Consider the following 17,350-nt stretch of genomic DNA (forward strand, 5'->3'; position numbering starts at 1 on the left):
TGGGCCATTTTAGAGGTACTTTCACTGGAACCTTTTTGGAGTTGTTGGTTATGTTGGTCTTTGTGTAGTTCTGCAGGTCTTTTTGACTTCATCAAAAGGGAAAAAAAATAAAAAATAAAAACCATAAAAATAAATGAGCAGCCTTCATATAGCAGCTGGGAGGCCTGTATTGTGAGAAAACGGATCAAGCCAAGTTCCTTCACTCAGTGGATTCTCACTGAGCCCTTTTCACGGGCCAGAGCCTCTGCTGGATGTTGGGTACCAGGTCAACGCCCTGCTGTCCTTGTTTGCTGGAAGCCTGCGAATAAGTTGCAGTAATATCCAGCACTATTATTCCTAGGACTGCTCGTCAAGCTACAGTTTCTCAAGCATCTACTGTGCCCAGAACCATGCTGACCCCTTCACAGCAGAGCTTCACAAACCGCAAAGAGCTAGAGAGGCCCCTGGCATCTGGTTAACCATGCAGGCTGTGCTTGGGGCCTGAGAATTCTATTTCTAATGAGCTCCCAGGAAGGCAGATGTGGCTGGTCTGGGAACCACAGTGACATGAGGCATCTTTACACACCTGCCTCTGTGGTCGGTCCACAAGCATATTCTGTGGAGTGATGACCTGGTCCCAAGCGGGAGTTGTAATTGCTGCCCTTCTGTATCTAAATACTGGGTTTGGGGAAAGCCTCACATGGTACTTCACAGTGCACAGTTTACTTTCCATGTTTGACATAATTTATGGTTTCCTTTGCTACAGCCCATTCACCTTCTGACTCTGCAAGATGAGCCTTCTCCTCCCTCCTCTCTCACCTCTGTTCTCTCCTGCTCATCCCTGTCAGCCAAGGGCTAAGATTGATTGATTGATTGATTGATTGATTGATTGATTGATTTTAAGGGCTGGATTCATGCAATTGTGGGGGCTGGAAAGCCCAAAATCTGCAGGGCAGGCCAGCATTCAAGGGACAAGACCAGGGGAACAGGTGATGTTGCAGCTCAAGATAGAAGGGAGTTTGCCAGCAGAATTCCTTCTTGGGGCTGGGGTTGGGAGGAGGCAACGTGTGTGTGTGTGTGTGTGTGTGTGTGTGTGTGTGTGTGTGAGAGAGAGAGAGAAATATCACTTTACTCTTAAGGCCTTCGACTGATTAGACGAGGCCCACCCACCTTATGGCGCATAATCTGCTTTTACTCAAAGTCTACTAATTTAAATGTTAATCTCGTCTGAAAAATACCTTCACAGCAAATCTAGACTAGTGTTTGATCAAAAATCTGGGCACCCTGACCTTGCCAAGTTGACACTGTCGACTGAAAAAATATGCACCACCTCAAAGTTGAGAGGTTTTAATTTGGCGGATTTTCTGAGGACTTGAGCCTGGGAGGCAGCCTCTCAGATCACTCTAAGAGACTGCTCTGAACAGGCATGGGAGCAGTCAGGATATATATGAGTTTTTTGCAACAAAGGCCAGGTAGCCAGAATATCAAAAGATTACCATTAATTAAAGAAAACCAGATATCCCAAGTTAAGGAATTTAGTGCTTTTCTATGTATAAGAAGGTGCAAAAATCTGGGCTCATTGAAATCATTATTCCTTTGACAAGCCCCTAGCTATCTAGGGCCAGTGTCCTGTCCTTTTATATCCTGAGTCCCCTCAGGGGGCACTGTTGGGGGTGGCAGCAGAGGCTGGCGGCCTGCTTGTCTGCACCCTGAGCTCCCTCTGCTCACCGTCAGGGGTGGTGGTAGTGGCTGATGACTTGATGGCTGTAGCATCCTCTGTTTACTGACATAGCTGACAATATTTGTCATTCATAACGCATAAAATGAACCACCCATCCTTCTATTTATTTTGCAGGAGTGTCTGAGCATTCGAACTTCCACACCCCTGCTCCCTGTCAGGGTCAGGGCCTCGGCTCCAGCCTGACCTCTCCCTCCTTTAAGGCACACACTATAATTCTCCCATCTTTAAGGTGGGACCCGTGTTCCCTCAGCCACTGCCACTTTTTTCTGCATTTACCCCCCACTGAAGAGGAGGTAATTAGGTTTCTTCATTGATTTCTGCTTGGAAGAGGTACCAGGAATTGAACCCGGGACCTCTTGGGTGCTAGGCATGCGCTTTACCACTTGAGCTATACCCTGCCCCCAACTGTCCCTCTTTTTTGAAACACATTTGCCTGTCTGGGTTTCCAAGGCTCAGCACTGCCCAGATTTCTCTCCACCTCACAGTGGCTGCTCCTTCTCTTCCTGCCTCCTGCCTCTCTCCTCCATCCCCACTTTCTCCTTCCCCTTCTCCTCCAGATTTCCCTCCTCTCTTCCCAGTCTCCAAAGTTGGCATGGCAGGGCCACCCTCTCCAAGGCACCTTCTCCACCTGCACTCATCCACCCCACGGTTTCAACTTCTGCTCTGTGCTGTGACAACAGATTTCCTCCGCTAGCCTTGGCTTTCTCCCAGGAGGGTCATAATTATTTGTCTTTTGGGCATTTCAGACCCAGCAAGTCCAAAACCCATCTTTGTCTCCCAAACCCTTCCCAGAAACCTGCTTTGCAGTCTCCCAGGCAGACCTTCCCATCACTCAGTTGGAACCAAAACAACAGCTGTTCCTCACTCCTTTAACACCCAGCAGCACACCCTGGGGGTAATCACCATTGCTCACCAGCCTTAGACCTCCAGACTCTGGAATGGACCATGTCCTGCCTCTATTTCTGTGGCTGCTTCCAACATGGCCTCTACCTCTGCCATCCAGCTCTAGTCTGTTCAGCACAGTGATCATGGTAAAATGAAAGTGTCATTTGGACATGTCCTCATTTGAAACCCTCCAAGTGTAAAATCCAGTCTCTCCATTCCAGAGTCCCTCTTTCTCTAGGGAGTCAAGCTCCTGCTTCATGGCCTTTGCATGAGCTGTTCCCTCTGCTGGAATGTTCTTCATGCCCACTTCTGTTCAGTTCACCCTCCACCTGCTCTCTGCTCAAATGTTACCTTCTCATAAAGGTCCTACCTGACCACCCTACCAGGCTCCTTCTTACCCTGTTTTATTTTTTATGCCATCTATCACCAATGGCATCATACTGCAAAGCCATTTATTTATTATCTGGTTCCCCTTCCAACTTCTAGAAGCCAGGATCTTCTGTCCACTTCTGGTCTCCCCAAAGTTGAAGCGATTGGTGGCACAGCAAACATTTCATATCCGCAACATACTATAAACCTAACCCACCACCTAAATCAATTAGAAAAAGAAGAACAAAAAGCCCCAAAAAGCAGCAGAAGGAAGGAAATAATAAAGATCAGAGAGGAATTAAATACAATAGAGATTAACAAGATCATAGAAAAAATCAACCAAACCAAAAGTTGGTTTTTTGAAAAAGTAAATAAAATCGACAAACCTCTGGCCAAACTCACAAAGAAGAAAAAAGAGAGAGCACAAATTAGCAAAATAAGAAAGGAAAATGGAGAAATTACAACAAACAAAATAGAAATACAGAATATCATACGAGAATATTATGAAAAACTATATGGAACCAAACTGGATAACCTAGAGGAGATGGACAAGTTTCTGGAAACATACTGTCCACCAAAACTGAATCAAGAAGAAACTGAACACTTGAACAATCCGATCACTAGAAAGGAAATAGAAATAGCAATTAAAAACCTCCCTACAAATAAAAGTCCAGGACCGGACGGCTTCACCGGGGAATTCTACCAAACATACAAAGAAGAACTCATACCAGTCCTTCTCAAACTCTTCCAGACGATTGAAAAGGAGGGAATACTCCCAAACTCATTCTATGAAGCCACCATCACCCTGATACCAAAACCAGGCAAAGACACTACAAAAAAAGAGAATTATAGGCCAATATCACTGATGAACATAGACGCCAAAATCCTCACCAAAATTTTAGCAAATAGAATCCAACAACACATAAAAAAGATTATACATCATGACCAAGTGGGGTTCATCCCAGGGACACAAGGCTGGTTCAACATACGCAAATCAATCAATGTAATACATCACATCAACAAGAGAAAGGACAAAAACCACATGATCATCTCAATCGATGCAGAAAAAGCATTTGATAAAATTCAACACCCATTTATGATAAAAACTCTCGCCAAAGTGGGTATAGAGGGAACATATCTCAACATAATAAAAGCTATATATGACAAACCTATAGCCAGCATAGTTCTCAACGGTGAAAAACTCAAAAGCTTCCCACTAAAATCTGGGACAAGACAAGGATGCCCACTATCACCACTCCTATTCAATATAGTCCTGGAAGTCCTAGCCACAGCAATCAGGCAAGAGAAAGAAATAAAAGGGATCCAAATTGGAAAAGAAGAGGTAAAAGTGTCATTATATGCTGACGACATGTTACTATATATAGAAAACCCTAAAAGGTCCACAAAAAAGCTACTAGAGCTGATCGAAGAATTCAGCAAGGTAGCAGATTACAAAATTAATGTTCAAAAATCAGTTGCCTTTCTTTACACTAATGATAAATCAACAGAAAAAGAAAGTAAAGAAACAATCCCCTTTAAAATAGCACCCAAAGTAATAAAATATCTGGGAATAAATCTAACCAAGAAGGCGAAAGAATTATACACAGAAAACTATAAACCATTGATGAAGGAAATTAAAGAAGACTTTAAAAAATGGAAAGATATTCCATGCTCTTGAATTGGAAGAATCAATATTGTTAAAATGGTCACACTGCCCAAGGCAATCTACAGATTTAATGCAATCCCTATCCAATTACCCAGGACATATTTCACAGAACTAGAACAAATCATAATAAAATTTATATGGAACCATCAAAGACCTAGAATTGCTAAAGCATTACTGAAGAGAAAGAAAGAGGCTGGAGGAATAACTCTCCCAGACTTCAGACAATACTATAGAGCTACAGTCATCAAGACAGCATGGTATTGGTACCAAAACAGACATATAGACCAATGGAAGAGAATAGAGAGCCCAGAAATGAACCCACAAACTTTTGGTCAACTCATCTTCGACAAAGGAGGCAAGAAAATACAATGGAATAAAGACAGTCTCTTCAGTAAATGGTGTTGGGAAAACTGGACAGCAGCATGTAAAACAATGAAGCTAGAACACACCCTTACACCATGTACAAAAATCAACTCAAAATGGATTAAAGACTTAAACATAAGACAAGATACAATAAACCTCCTAGAGGAAAACATAGGCAAAACATTATCTGACATACATTTCAAAAATTTTCTCCTAGAAGAAATAAAAGCAAGAATAAACAAATGGGACCTAATGAAACTTACAAGCTTCTGCAGAGCAAAGGAAACCAGAAATAAAACAAGAAGAAAACCTACGGAATGGGAGAAAATTTTTGCAAGTGAAACCGACAAAGGCTTGATCTCCAAAATATATAAGCAGTTCATACGACTCAATAAGAAAAAAATAAACAACCCAATCCAAAAATGGGCAGAAGACCTAAACAAGCAATTCTCCAAGGAAGACATACAAATGATCAAAAAACACATGAAAAAATGTTCAATATCACTAATTATCAGAGAAATGCAAATCAAAACTACAATGAGGTATCACCTCACACCAGTCAGAATGGCCGTCATTCAAAAATCCAAAAATGACAAATGCTGGAGAGGCTGTGGAGAAAGGGGAACCCTCCTACACTGCTGGTGGGAATGCAGTTTGGTGCAGCCACTATGGAAAACAGTGTGGAGATTCCTCAAAAGACTAGGAATAGACTTACCATATGACCCAGGAATCCCACTCCTGGGCTTGTACCCAGAAGGAAATCTACTTCAGGATGACACCTGCACCCCAATGTTCATAGCAGCACTATTTACAATAGCCAAAACATGGAAACAACCTAAATGTCCATCAACAGGTGACTGGATAAAGAAGATGTGGTATATTTATACAATGGAATACTACTCAGCCATAAAAACCGACAACATAATGCCATTTGCAGCAACATGGATGCTCCTAGAGAATGTCATTCTAAGTGAAGTAAGCCAGAAAGAGAAAGAAAAATACCATATGAGATCGCTCATATGTGGAATCTAAAAAACAAAAACAAACAAACAAACAAAAACAAAGCATAAATACAGGACAGAAATAGACTCATGGACAGAGAATACAGACTTGTGGTTACCGGGGGGGGGGGGGGGGGCGCAGGGTAGAGGGTGGGAAGGGATAGACTGGGATTTCAAAATTGTAGAACAGATAAACAAGATTACACTGTATAGCACAGGGAAATATACACAAAATGTTATGATAAATCACAGAGAAAAAAATGTGACAATGAGTGTGTATATGTCCATGTATCACTGAAAAATTGTACTGAACACTGGAATTTGACACAACACTGTAAAATGATTATGAATCAATAAAAATGTAAAAAAAAATACTATAAACCAAATGAAATGTACACATCAGTGTGAGGTGGCTTGATGGTCCTCGAGCAGGGTTTACATTCAGGGTTCTCTTTCTGTTGCTTCACTTGTGGGATTTGTCACAGTCCCATCTGGAGTCAAGGAAAGCACCTTCTCATGGCCTCCAGTTGTCCCCCATCCCAACCTCCATCCTAAACTAACACCCCACTGCCCTCACTCACTGGCTGCCTCACTGAACTTCCGTACCTTTGTTGCCTTTGTTGTCACTGTGTCCTCCACCTGGGACCCTGTTCTCACCTAGGCTTCAGCTTGATCAACTCCCTCATCTCAGATGTCACCATCACAATGGAACCTGCCCTGACCTCTTCTTTAATATTGTGACCATCACTAGCGCGTCCCAGCACCGCTGATACCTGAGGCCGCTCCACCTCCTTTTCCCTCTGCAGCGTGGATCAAACATAGCAGATCATGTAGATTTTGCTGTTTGCCCCACCCCTCCTCCTATCCCCCCAGCCAACTGTGTTCACAGATGTACTCTGAGGACCTGGGATGGCACCTAGCACCATGAGTGCCTAGCGGGTACTCAGAACCCATTCGTTGAGTGACTGCATGGTCCTGTACATTCAGCGAGGTAGACAGCATCATCCATTTCCTGGATGAGGAAACGGAGGCACGGATGGGTTAAGCAGACCTGAGATCACCCAGTTAGGAATTGATGAGGCAGGTTTTAACCGAGGCACTCTGACACTAACTCCTGTGCTGAGCAAAATGCACAATAAACACAAAGCTTCAAAGAGACAACAGTGCGCAAGGAGGTGTCAGCTCAGGGGAAAGAACTGGTTAGGGCAGTGAGGACTGAACTGATGCTGTGTGCTGGAGGTTTCTGGGCCCTGCATTTTATCTGTTTTACAACTGCAGGGGACAGAACTATAAGCACAAATTACTAACACTTCACAGGTTGTTCCCTGCCTGGTCACAGGGCTGGTAACTCAGGCAGAGGATCTGGACTTCTAGAGCTGTCTGGGCTGTTTGCTAAAGCACCTTAGCCTGACCTGCTTTGGCCGATTCTTGGTTCCTCCCCAGGTCTCTTCTCCAGGCCATGGTGCCTGGCTGCTGCTCCTGAGAACGGAGTATACATGAATCCTGTTAACACTGAGTCCAGTTAAGTCTGAAGGGGGTGGTTCTCACTGGTATCTGCAGCTTCTAGGTAAGATCTCTGGGTGGCCCTGACTGCATCTGGCTGTCATCTGGAGAAACAATCGCTGTTTCACAAAATTAAGCTTCACTCCTTTGCTTTGGTCCATTTCCTGCAAAAGTCACAGAATCCAAGCATACGACAAATGGTGATTCCCAGTAATTCCGCTAGTCAGGAGTAATTATGCATAATTTAGAGGAAGAAACAAAAGGCACTCAAGTCCATGGAATGAGGAAGCAACAGCGCTAAGAAATGTGTTTCCTTAGTTCTTCCACCTCCTTTTCACCTGCTCAGCCAGGTCACTTCCTCTGGGGGAACTGGTATAGTCTGCTTGCCCTTGAAATGATATGAGGGAAATCAGTTATCTGCGGTCGTATGTTCCCTCAGGTAATGGAGAGTTTTTCTGTTTTTTGTTTTTTGTTGTTCTTTGGCTTCTTCTCTGGGAGAGTCCAACTTCAGTGCCAGGCAGATGAAAAAAAAGAAGGGTTGGTGGGAATCAGGCTTGCTCGGGACGCTTTCTCGTAAGCTCCAGAACCTGAAAGATGAAGGATGACCCCAGGAAGACCCTTCTGAGCCTCTGGACTATGTTCAGCATAGATGGTGGCAAATAGCCCTGTCTGAGGGTCCGGAGGCCCCAGTTCTTCTTGCCCCTCACTGCCACTTGCCTTCAGGTCAAAAGTCCCTTAACCTGACCCTCTGCCTCAGCGTGAACAGTTAGGTACACTCTACACTTAAGCGGGCAATGAGCACCCCGACCACGCTCTGGGGGCCGGGGCTGACCGAAGCCCCTCTGCGCACTCCTCAGGGTTGTCCGGATGCTCAGAAGGGAAGAATAACGGGCAGCTGTGAAACTCCGCAAATACGCTTCACCCTAAAAAAGCGAAAGCTGACACCTTTGATGTCCCACAGAGGACGAAGCGGGGAATGGAGTCTTCCTTTCTCCAGCCCTCCTCGCCTCTCCGGCGGCCGCGGGACCGGCGCAGAGAAGGGTTTGGCTGGAAGGAGGGTGGGCCTGCCGGGGCGTGGGATGTGGGCGGTCACACGGGGATCCGGCAATGGAGCGGCTCACGGTGCGCGGCAGTCTTCTCCCTCCGCTCCCCCCTCCCAATTCCAGCCTTCAGCCTCGGCTCCAGGATCGGCCCTTCCAGGCGTCCAGATGCCCTTGGGGGAATCTGCAGGGGAGAGCAGCGAAGACAGGAGCCCCCAAACCGACCTTCCCACGGCAGGGCGCACCCGCGCGAGCCCTCCCGCCGGACCGGGTCCTCGGCCCCCGCCCGCGGGCGCGGTCCCCGCCGTGCCTCCGACGCCCCTGCCTCCGTCCCCGCCTCGGCGCGCGTCCCCCGCGCAAGCCCGTGGGGAGGCCGGGCGGCCGCGGCGCGGCGGCCCCACAAAGCCCCCCGGCCGGGCGCCGAGGCCCGAGCGCGCGCGGAGCGGGGCGTGGCAGGGCGGGGCGCGCGGGCCCGGCCGGGCCGGGGGTGTCGGATGTCACCCCCTGCGCACACCTCGGCTGGGGGGCGGGGGAGCGAACCACTGAGATGCGGAGACCTCCTCGGTCCTAGAGCGGAGCAGGAAGTGTCCCAGGGGAGGGAGCCGGAGGGCTTCGGCCTTTCCTTTCCTCCGCGTCCGGCGGGCTCCCGAGGCGGCCAGGCCTGCGCGGCCCGCCAACTGGGACGCGGCGCGGCGGTGAGTGCGGCCCGAGCGGCCCGGGCTTCTGCGGCCCGCGTGCCCGCTCGGCGCCTTCCCGCGCGCCCGGCTCCGCGCTCCCCCGGCCCCGGGCTCCCGGCCCCGCGCGCTCCGGCCTCCCTCCCCGGAGCCGAGCGCTGAATCTTCGCGCAGGGGGGATAAGACAACGCAAATGCTGTTTTTCAGGTGCCTCCATTTGCTCTCACTTCTTCCCTCCCGAGCGGAGCCGAGGTTTTCTGCAGAAGCAGGAGACGGGGGCTCGGCTAGCCAGGGAGCCTGGCCGCTGCAGAGAACCCGCCTCGGGGAGGACACCCGGGAGGCCGGGCTGGAAGGATGAGGAGCTGCTGCCGTAGACTTCCGCCACAGCAGGAGGGATTTGAGTTAGACGCCGGGAAGGAGTTCCAGGCTGTGAGGTGAGGAGCCGGAAGCTGCTTAAACTGGAGGCGTGTGTGGGTGTGGATGTGTGTTAGGGAGGGACGAGGGAGAGAGGACTGGAGCAAGGAAAAGCTTGCCCCTTTTCCCTAGCATGAAATGCCCATCCCCTTTCCTTTCTGCGGATCCAGCTCTGGTCCTCCTCCTAGAGCTGCTTTAAGCACGCCCCGCCCCCTGTGGGATACTCCTGGGACTAACGTTAGTTCATTCATCACAAATCAGTCTTGAGCCTCTTATGTGCCAGTTACCAGGACGACAAAGAGGAACACGGCTGTGGCAGTCTGGTTAGGGATAAGCGGCAGAGCCCAGAGCGAGATACCTTACAGCGACCACTGAGTACTGAGGGTGGGGCACTGGTTCCCCCTAGCTTGGGGGCAGACCTGAGGAACTTAGAAGTCCAGCAGATGTATGATGGCTGCGTTAAGGGAACGTGGTGTGGGTAGGGCTGAGATTGGGTTTCACATGCAGTGGCAGACACTGGAGGAAATCTGATGGGGTGGGGCAAGCTGTAATGTGTCCAGCCAGATACCCTCAGAGTCCCTTTATGCCAGTCTGTATTTGTTTTTGTGTTGGAAAGCAAAGAGTTCCAGAGATTTGGGCTTTTCTGACTGCTATTCAGTGGCTTTGTTGCTCTTCTGGCCTCATTTGTCTTCCTGTGAAATGGGAATGAGGCCTGCGCTTTGCATGGAACGCAAGGCGAATGGAGGGGGCGCTGAGCAGGTTAAGATGCTGGCGTGCTGGGAAGCCTCTTCAGCTTGGGTGTGGAGAGTGAATGACCTTGTCCAAGGATCTCCGAGGCCTGATGCTGGGGGAGGGGACTGTGTTCAACCCCATTTGCCTTTTATTTTCTTTGCGTCCTATAGTCTGGAGTAGTGGCAGCTACTCTGATGTCACCCTGTACCGAGTTCATTGGGGAGGTGGAGTGGCCCCTAAGCCCCACCCTGCAGATAAGGAGGCTGTGTCTCATCTCTGTGCCTGAGGAAGGGCTGTGAGGTGTGTGTGGTTTTATTCATTATGATTTTGAAGATGGCAAGAAGAGAAGGCAAGACAGATGGAGGCAAGGTGGAAGGTCCAGACATCTTTAAATATATGCTAGAATTGATTGTTCAGACTTTAGTGAGTTGGATGGAGGCTCATCTGAAATCACCGATGTTTTTAAATACCTAGCATTATTTTTCTTTAGTAAACTCAGGATATGGCTGCCTCTCCCCATTGACTCTCCCCATTCCTTGGCTGGGTATCTTCTGGACTATCCACTTCATTCCCTGCCTCCCAGTATGTATTCCACTGAGCAAGGCTGATTCTTGCTCTGTATTGGTCTAGCACCAGTAGTCAGCCCTAGCCACCAGCAGGGGTGGATTTCTCACCTTGGATCAGCTTTGAAGGCTTTTCCTGTGCATGTCTGTCTTTGTCTTCGCAGCTCTTTTTGTAAAGGTCTCAAGGGCAGAGACAGTGACTTCTGCTGCAAATCCTCAAGATAGCGGCCTTCTCAGCTCATCCATTTCAAGCCCTTTCCAGGAGGACCTGGCCACTGAAGGTACCACACAGTGTTAATTACATCTCTCTCCTGCATGCGGCCCCATTGGTCTCCTGGGATGCTTGGAACACCAGTGCCACGTTGAAATACTACTGCTTTCTCCTGGACTCCATGCCTTGTTTGTCCAGTCACCCAGCTAGAGGAATCATATAATGATGTTTTGGGGAATGGGGTCGTTCCTTCTCTCCATTTGTGTAAGCATCATTCACATTGACACTTTTCACCTGTCCCAGGGCTTCTCATAAGGGGTGGTCTCTGTGGGCTTTGTCACTTTCCCCATCACCACCCCCGAAAAAACTATCGCAGGAGACCAGAACATTGAAGCCAGTGATTTCTGTTTGGAAATAGGGTCGTCTTTTGCTGCTGACCCCCATCAAATCCCATCATGCCCACAGCCCTGTGCCCCCGAGTCTTGGCTCCAAAGGAAAGTGAGGAGCCCAGGAAAATGAGGAGCCCACCGGGAGAGAACCCTAGCCCCCAGGGTGAGCCTCCCAGCCCTGAGTCCTCCCGCCGCCTCTTCCGACGTTTCTGCTACCAGGAGGCGGCGGGCCCCCGGGAGGCCCTGCACCGCCTCTGGGACTTGTGCCGGGGCTGGCTGCGGCCTGAGAGGCACACCAAGGAACAGATCCTGGAGCTGCTGGTGCTGGAGCAGTTCCTGGCCATCCTGCCCCGGGAGATCCAGGGCTGGGTGAGGGCCCAGGAGCCCGAGAGTGGCGATCAGGCTGTGGCCGCTGTGGAGGCACTGGAACGAGAGCCGGGGAGACCCTGGCAGTGGGTGAGCAGAGGGGGCTGGGCTGGGCTGGGCTGGGCTGGCCGGGAGGATGGGAGGGGAGAGGGAGAGAGTGGGGCTGGGCGCCAGGTATGGAGAGAGGGCGGCCACCCTGTGCTTTGATGCTTTGGTGGGGTCACACATCCCCTGGCCGGGAATGAGGAATTCCGTCTGAGCTGCGTGCATCACTTGAGGCCCACAGTGAAGTTTGGTTTCCCAGGAAAGCAGATTCCGTTCCCTAAAGGCCCTAATTTGTGGCCATTACCCTTTATAACGCTGTCCAAGGCTGGGGCTGAGCTACTGGTGTCCGAGTCAGTGGTTAGCAAGCACCCAGGGAGGGAGGGGTTTGCTCAGTCCCTGGTGTAGCTGCTGGGCCTCACCTGGCCGGGGACCCTCTCCACCGAGCTCTGAAAAGCCCTTTCTGGGATTGCAGCTCAAGCACTGTGAAGACCCTGTGGTGATTGACGATGGGGACAGCCCTCCAGACCAGGAGCAGGAGCGGCTGCCAGCAGAGCCCCAGAGTGACCTTGCAAAGAGCCAGGACGCCCAGCCCTTGGCCCTGGCTCAGGGTTCCGGGCTTCCAAGCAAACTATCGGGCCAGCTCAGCGGGGACCCAGGTAGGGTGTCCAAGGAAGTGGGGGAGGGGCATTTATATATCACCCTGTGCACTTGGCTTAGCTCTTGACATTTTTAGTTCTTTCCTGCCCCCTGAGTAGCCTTGAACCATTTTTAGGGTCTGGTCCTTCCCTAGAGCAATTCAATCGGAATCTCACGTGAGCGTCCTCTTCATGGTGCCAGGTCTGCCCAGAGGGACCTCTCCTATAGGTGGGACCTTCTGAGGCTGTATCATCTCATCTCTTTGAGGGCACATCTCTAGGCTTTGTTTGGGAGCGGCCAGGCGCTGTCACTGTCCCAGTAGGGCCTGTGTGGGGAGATGAGTATGACATGTCCTCTTGTCTCTCTGAACCTCTCTTTCTCCATCTAAACAGCTGCTCTCAGTATTGTTACAATGTTACAAGGAAATATAAAAAATGCTTCCGGAAGCACAGAGTGATATTTTTGTAGCTTGGGGCATGAGTGTTGCCTAGAATATCTTAAATATCTGTACCAAGTACGCTGATGGCTACAGGCAAGTGGTTTTGGCAGCAGATACACTTGACTTTGACTCTTCTAGCCATGACCTGGGACATGCTTCTAAACTCTGCAAGCCTCAGTTTCCTGATCTGTCCTATGAAGATAATCATCACCTTTGTTGGGTTTTGTGGGTTTTTTGACGATTAAAGGATTATAAGCGTATGTTGGAGATACTGCAGGTTCAGTGACAGACCACCACAATAAAGCAAATATTGCAATAAAGTGAGTCACATGAGTTTTTTATTTCCCTAGTATGTAGAAAATTTATGTTTACACCGTAGTCAATTATTAAGTGTGCAATGGTATTAGGTCTAAAAAAAAAAAACCAATATACCTACTTTAATTAAAAAATACTTTATTGCTGAAAAAATACTTCATTGCTAACCATCATGTGAGCCTTCGGTGAGTCGAAATCTTTTTGCTGGTTAGAGGTCTTGCCTCCGTGTCGATGGCTGCAGACTGATCAGGATGGTGGTTGCTGAAGGTTGGAGAGACTGGTAATTTCTTCAAGTGAGACAACAATGTAGTTTTGCCTCATTAATTGACTCTTCCGTTCAGGAATGATTTCTCTATAACATGTGATGCTGTTTTATAACATTTTACCCATAATTTCTTGCCTTTCAAAATTGGAGTCTCTCAAACCCTGCCATTGCTTTATCAGCTAAGTTCACGGAATATCTAAATCCTTTGTTGTCATTGCAACAGTCTTCACAGCATCTTCCCAGGAGTGGATTCCATCTCAAGAAGCCACTCTCTTTGCTCATCCATAAGAAGCAACTCCTCATCCGTTCAAGTTTTATCAGAAGGTTGTAGCAATTCAGTCACATCTTCAGGCTTGGCTTCTAATTCTAGTTCTCTTTGCTGTTTCCACCACATCTGCATTTACTTCCAGCACTGAGGTCTGGATCCCCTCAAAGCCATCCATGAGGGCTGGAATCGACCTCTTCTTCCAAATTCCTGTTAATGTTGATATCTTGATCTCTTCCAGTGAATCACGGTTGCCCTTAATGGTATCTAGAATGGTGAATCCTTTCTAGGAGGTTTAAAATGTGTTTTGTCCAGATCCATCGGAGGAATCACTGTCGAGGGCCGCTATATCCTTATCAAATGTATTTCTTAAATAATAAGACTTGAAAGCTGAAACTACTCTTTGATCCGTGGGCTGTAGAATGGATATTATGTTAGCAGGCATGAAAACTAATTTCCTTGTCCATCTCCATCAGAGCTCTTGGGTGACCATAGTCAATAAGCACCAATATTTTGAAAGGATTCTTTTTTCTGAGCGGTAGGTCTCAACAGTGGGCTTAAAATATTCAGTAAACCATGTTGCAACCAGATGTGTTGTCATCTAGGCTTTGTTGTCACATTTATAGAGCACAGGCAGGGTAGATACAGCATCATTTTTAAGGGTTCTAGGATTCTGGGAATGGTAAATGAGCACTGGCTTCAGCTTAAAGTCACCAGCTGCTTTAGCTGCTGACAAGAGAGTCAGCCTGCCTTTGAAGCCCTGAAGCCAGGCATTGACTTCTCTCTAGCTATGAAAGCCCTAGGCAGCATCTTCTTCTAATATAAGGCTATCTTGTCTACATTGAAAATCTGTTGTGTGGTGTAGACACCTTCATGAGTGATCTGTGCTGCATCTTCCGGATACCGTGCTGCAGCTTCCCCATCAGCACTGGCTGCCTCACCTTGCACTTACTTGCTAAGGGGACATCTTTCCTAAAACCTTGTGAACCGACCTCTGCTAACTTCAGACTTTTCTTTTGCAGCTTCCTCACCTCTCTGAGTCTTCATAGGATTGAAGAGAGTTAGGGCCTTGCTCTGGGTTAAACTTTAGCTTCAGAGAATGTCGTGGCTGTTTGATCTGTTCGGAGCACTAAAACTTAACACCATACCAGCAATACAGCTGTTTTGCTTTCTTTGTGTCATTTGTGTGTTCGTTGGAGTAGCACTTTTAGTTTCCTTCAAGGACTTTTCATTTGCCTTCACAACTTGGCTGACTGGTGCAAAAGGCCTAGCTTTCAGCCTGTCTCATCTTTTGACATGCCTTCCTCGCTGAGCTTTATCATTTCCATCTTTTGATTTAAAGTGAGAGACGTGTGGTTCTTCCTTTCACTTGAACACTTACAGGCCGTTGAAGGGTTATTAATTGACCTAATTTCAGTATTGTTGTGTCTCAGAGTAGAGAGGCCCGAGGAGAGGAAGAGAAATGGGGGAACAGCTGGTCTGTGGAGCGGTCAGAACACACAACATTTATCAGTTAGGTTCTCCATCTTATATGGAGACGGTTCATGGTGCCCTGAAATAATTACCACAGTAACGTCAAAGATCACTGTTCACAGATCACCGTTAACAGATAGAATCATAATGAAGACGTTTGAAATATCGCGAGAGTTAACCAAAAATGCGACACGGAGACGTGAAATGAGCAAATGCTGCTGGGAAAATGGCACCAATTCACTAGCTTGATGCAGCGTTGCCACAAACCTTGTTTTTAAAAAATGTTATCATCTGCGAAGTTCAGTGAAACAAGATATGCCTGAGCAGGGGGCCTGAGCCACCCTTGATGTTTCAGTTGATCGTTATGGGAAAAAATGGTGCTCTCTGGTTGAAGAAAGTGACCTCTAGGGTGTGAGGGTTGGTTCAGGAGAACTGATCATGTTGTGCTATAGTTCTAGATGGAAAAAGAAAGCGTCCTTGGCATTATACTGAGCTTTTCAGTTTAAAGAAAGTTGCATATTAAATTTCTTTATCTGTGAAACTATCCTGGTTTCTGTACAAATCAAATTACCTCTCTGACCTCTCTTTGGTTACAAGTCAAGACAGACGTGCTAGTTTGTTCGGGCCGCCGTCACAAGATCGCACAGACTGGGCAGCTTAGACAACAGAAATGTATTGTCTCGTAGTTCTGAAGGCTGGAGTCCTAGATCAAGGTCTCTGCAGAGATGGTTTCTCCTAAGGCCTTTCTCCTTGGCTTCTAGACAGCTGCCCTCTCTCTGTGTCCTCACATGGTCTTCCTTCTGTGTATCTTGTGTCCTAATCTCCTGTGATTAGAGGAGCATCAGTCATGTGGGGTTAGGCTCCGCCCCCATTACCTCATTTGAATTTAATTAACCTCTTGAAAGACCCTGTGCCCAAATATAGTCCCATTCTGAGGTGCTGGGGGTTGGGACTTCAAAATACGAATTTGGCAGAGATGCAGTTCAGCTCATAGCCACAGCCATGAGAAACCACTATTTGCCGAAGTAAACAATGCTCGTGCAAGTAGCCTGGGTTCTGTAGGTGGTTGGTGGCCATGAGTGGGCCCTCGGGATGAGGGGAAAGAGCTTCAAGAATGGTAACAGCCTTCTCGGGTCCTGGTGAAGTTCTGAGACAAGCCAGCTACCGTGGATGGGCTTTGGGTCAAAAGGCACAGCTCTTCCGTTTCCCTGAGGAATAATAAATGGACAAAGTAGGCATGATGAAAGTTAGCAGTTAGGAAGACCTTAAACATTCAGGTGATTTATCATCGCGAAACACTTCCAATAAAAGCCATATAGTTCGTAATCTTGAAGATTTTCCCCCAAATACAGATTTTGTATAGAGTCTAAAAGCCTTCCAAAGTAATCTTCAAAATGTTGATGTATTTTATCTCCCGAAAGATGGCAGGTGTTAGAGGAGAATTAAACTCTGTTTATCCCTTCCCACCCTTTTTCCCTGCTGGTAACCATAAGTTTGTTTTCAGTGTCTGTGAGTCAGTTTCTGTTTCGAGATTTGCAGCTTCTAACTGCTACATATAAAATAGATAACAGGGAACTATATTCAGTATATATCAGTATCTTGTAGTAATCTCTAATGAAAAGGAATTTGAAAAGGAATATATGTAATGTGTGTGTATGACTGAAACATGCTGTACACCAGAAATCGACAAACATTGTAAACTGACTTTACTTCAATTTTTAAAAAGTGGGAAAAAAGAAACACCTCTTACTAAAATCCACGCCCACCTAGCCTGAGCTTCCAGCAGCAGAGTGATGAGGGGAACCCCCCTACCTCACCCCACGCCCACAAATGTCGCTGCTGGCCGAGCTGGCTCCTGTCTCAGACTCTTGTTCCAAGTAGCCGCACCTGCCCCTGCTGCTGACCGAAAGCTCTGTACCCCAGGTGTGAAAGTTGAGGAACGCTGGCTTCTAGTGTTAGCTTTGACACTGGTTTTGCACGATAGCCTGGGGTTAACTTCCTAGATTTTCTCTAAGC

At 47.8% G+C, this 17,350-nt stretch overlaps 1 protein-coding gene across 3 annotated transcripts in view; it reads left to right on the top strand.

The window, feature by feature from the left end:
• The first annotated feature begins 8,493 nt into the window (after nucleotides 1-8,493).
• ZNF496 (zinc finger protein 496) overlaps nucleotides 8,494-17,350 on the top strand; it is a 33,772-nt gene continuing 24,915 nt past the window's right edge. For 2 of the 3 annotated variants that reach the window (XR_012066412.1, XM_072953426.1), the window contains exons 1-5: nucleotides 8,494-9,242; nucleotides 9,429-9,655; nucleotides 11,095-11,211; nucleotides 11,560-11,986; nucleotides 12,414-12,597. Coding sequence is in view for 2 of the 3 variants with exons in the window: in XM_072953426.1 (XP_072809527.1) it covers nucleotides 11,597-11,986; nucleotides 12,414-12,597 (574 nt within the window). In the remaining variant the exon portion in view is untranslated. Of the gene's footprint in view, nucleotides 9,243-9,428; nucleotides 9,656-10,537; nucleotides 10,668-11,094; nucleotides 11,212-11,559; nucleotides 11,987-12,413; nucleotides 12,598-17,350 lie in introns of all 3 variants that reach the window. The other variant, XM_072953437.1, reaches the window with a different exon arrangement.

Source organism: Vicugna pacos, chromosome 3 (assembly GCF_048564905.1).
Source record: "Vicugna pacos chromosome 3, VicPac4, whole genome shotgun sequence".
NCBI classification, from domain to species: Eukaryota; Metazoa; Chordata; class Mammalia; order Artiodactyla; family Camelidae; genus Vicugna; species Vicugna pacos.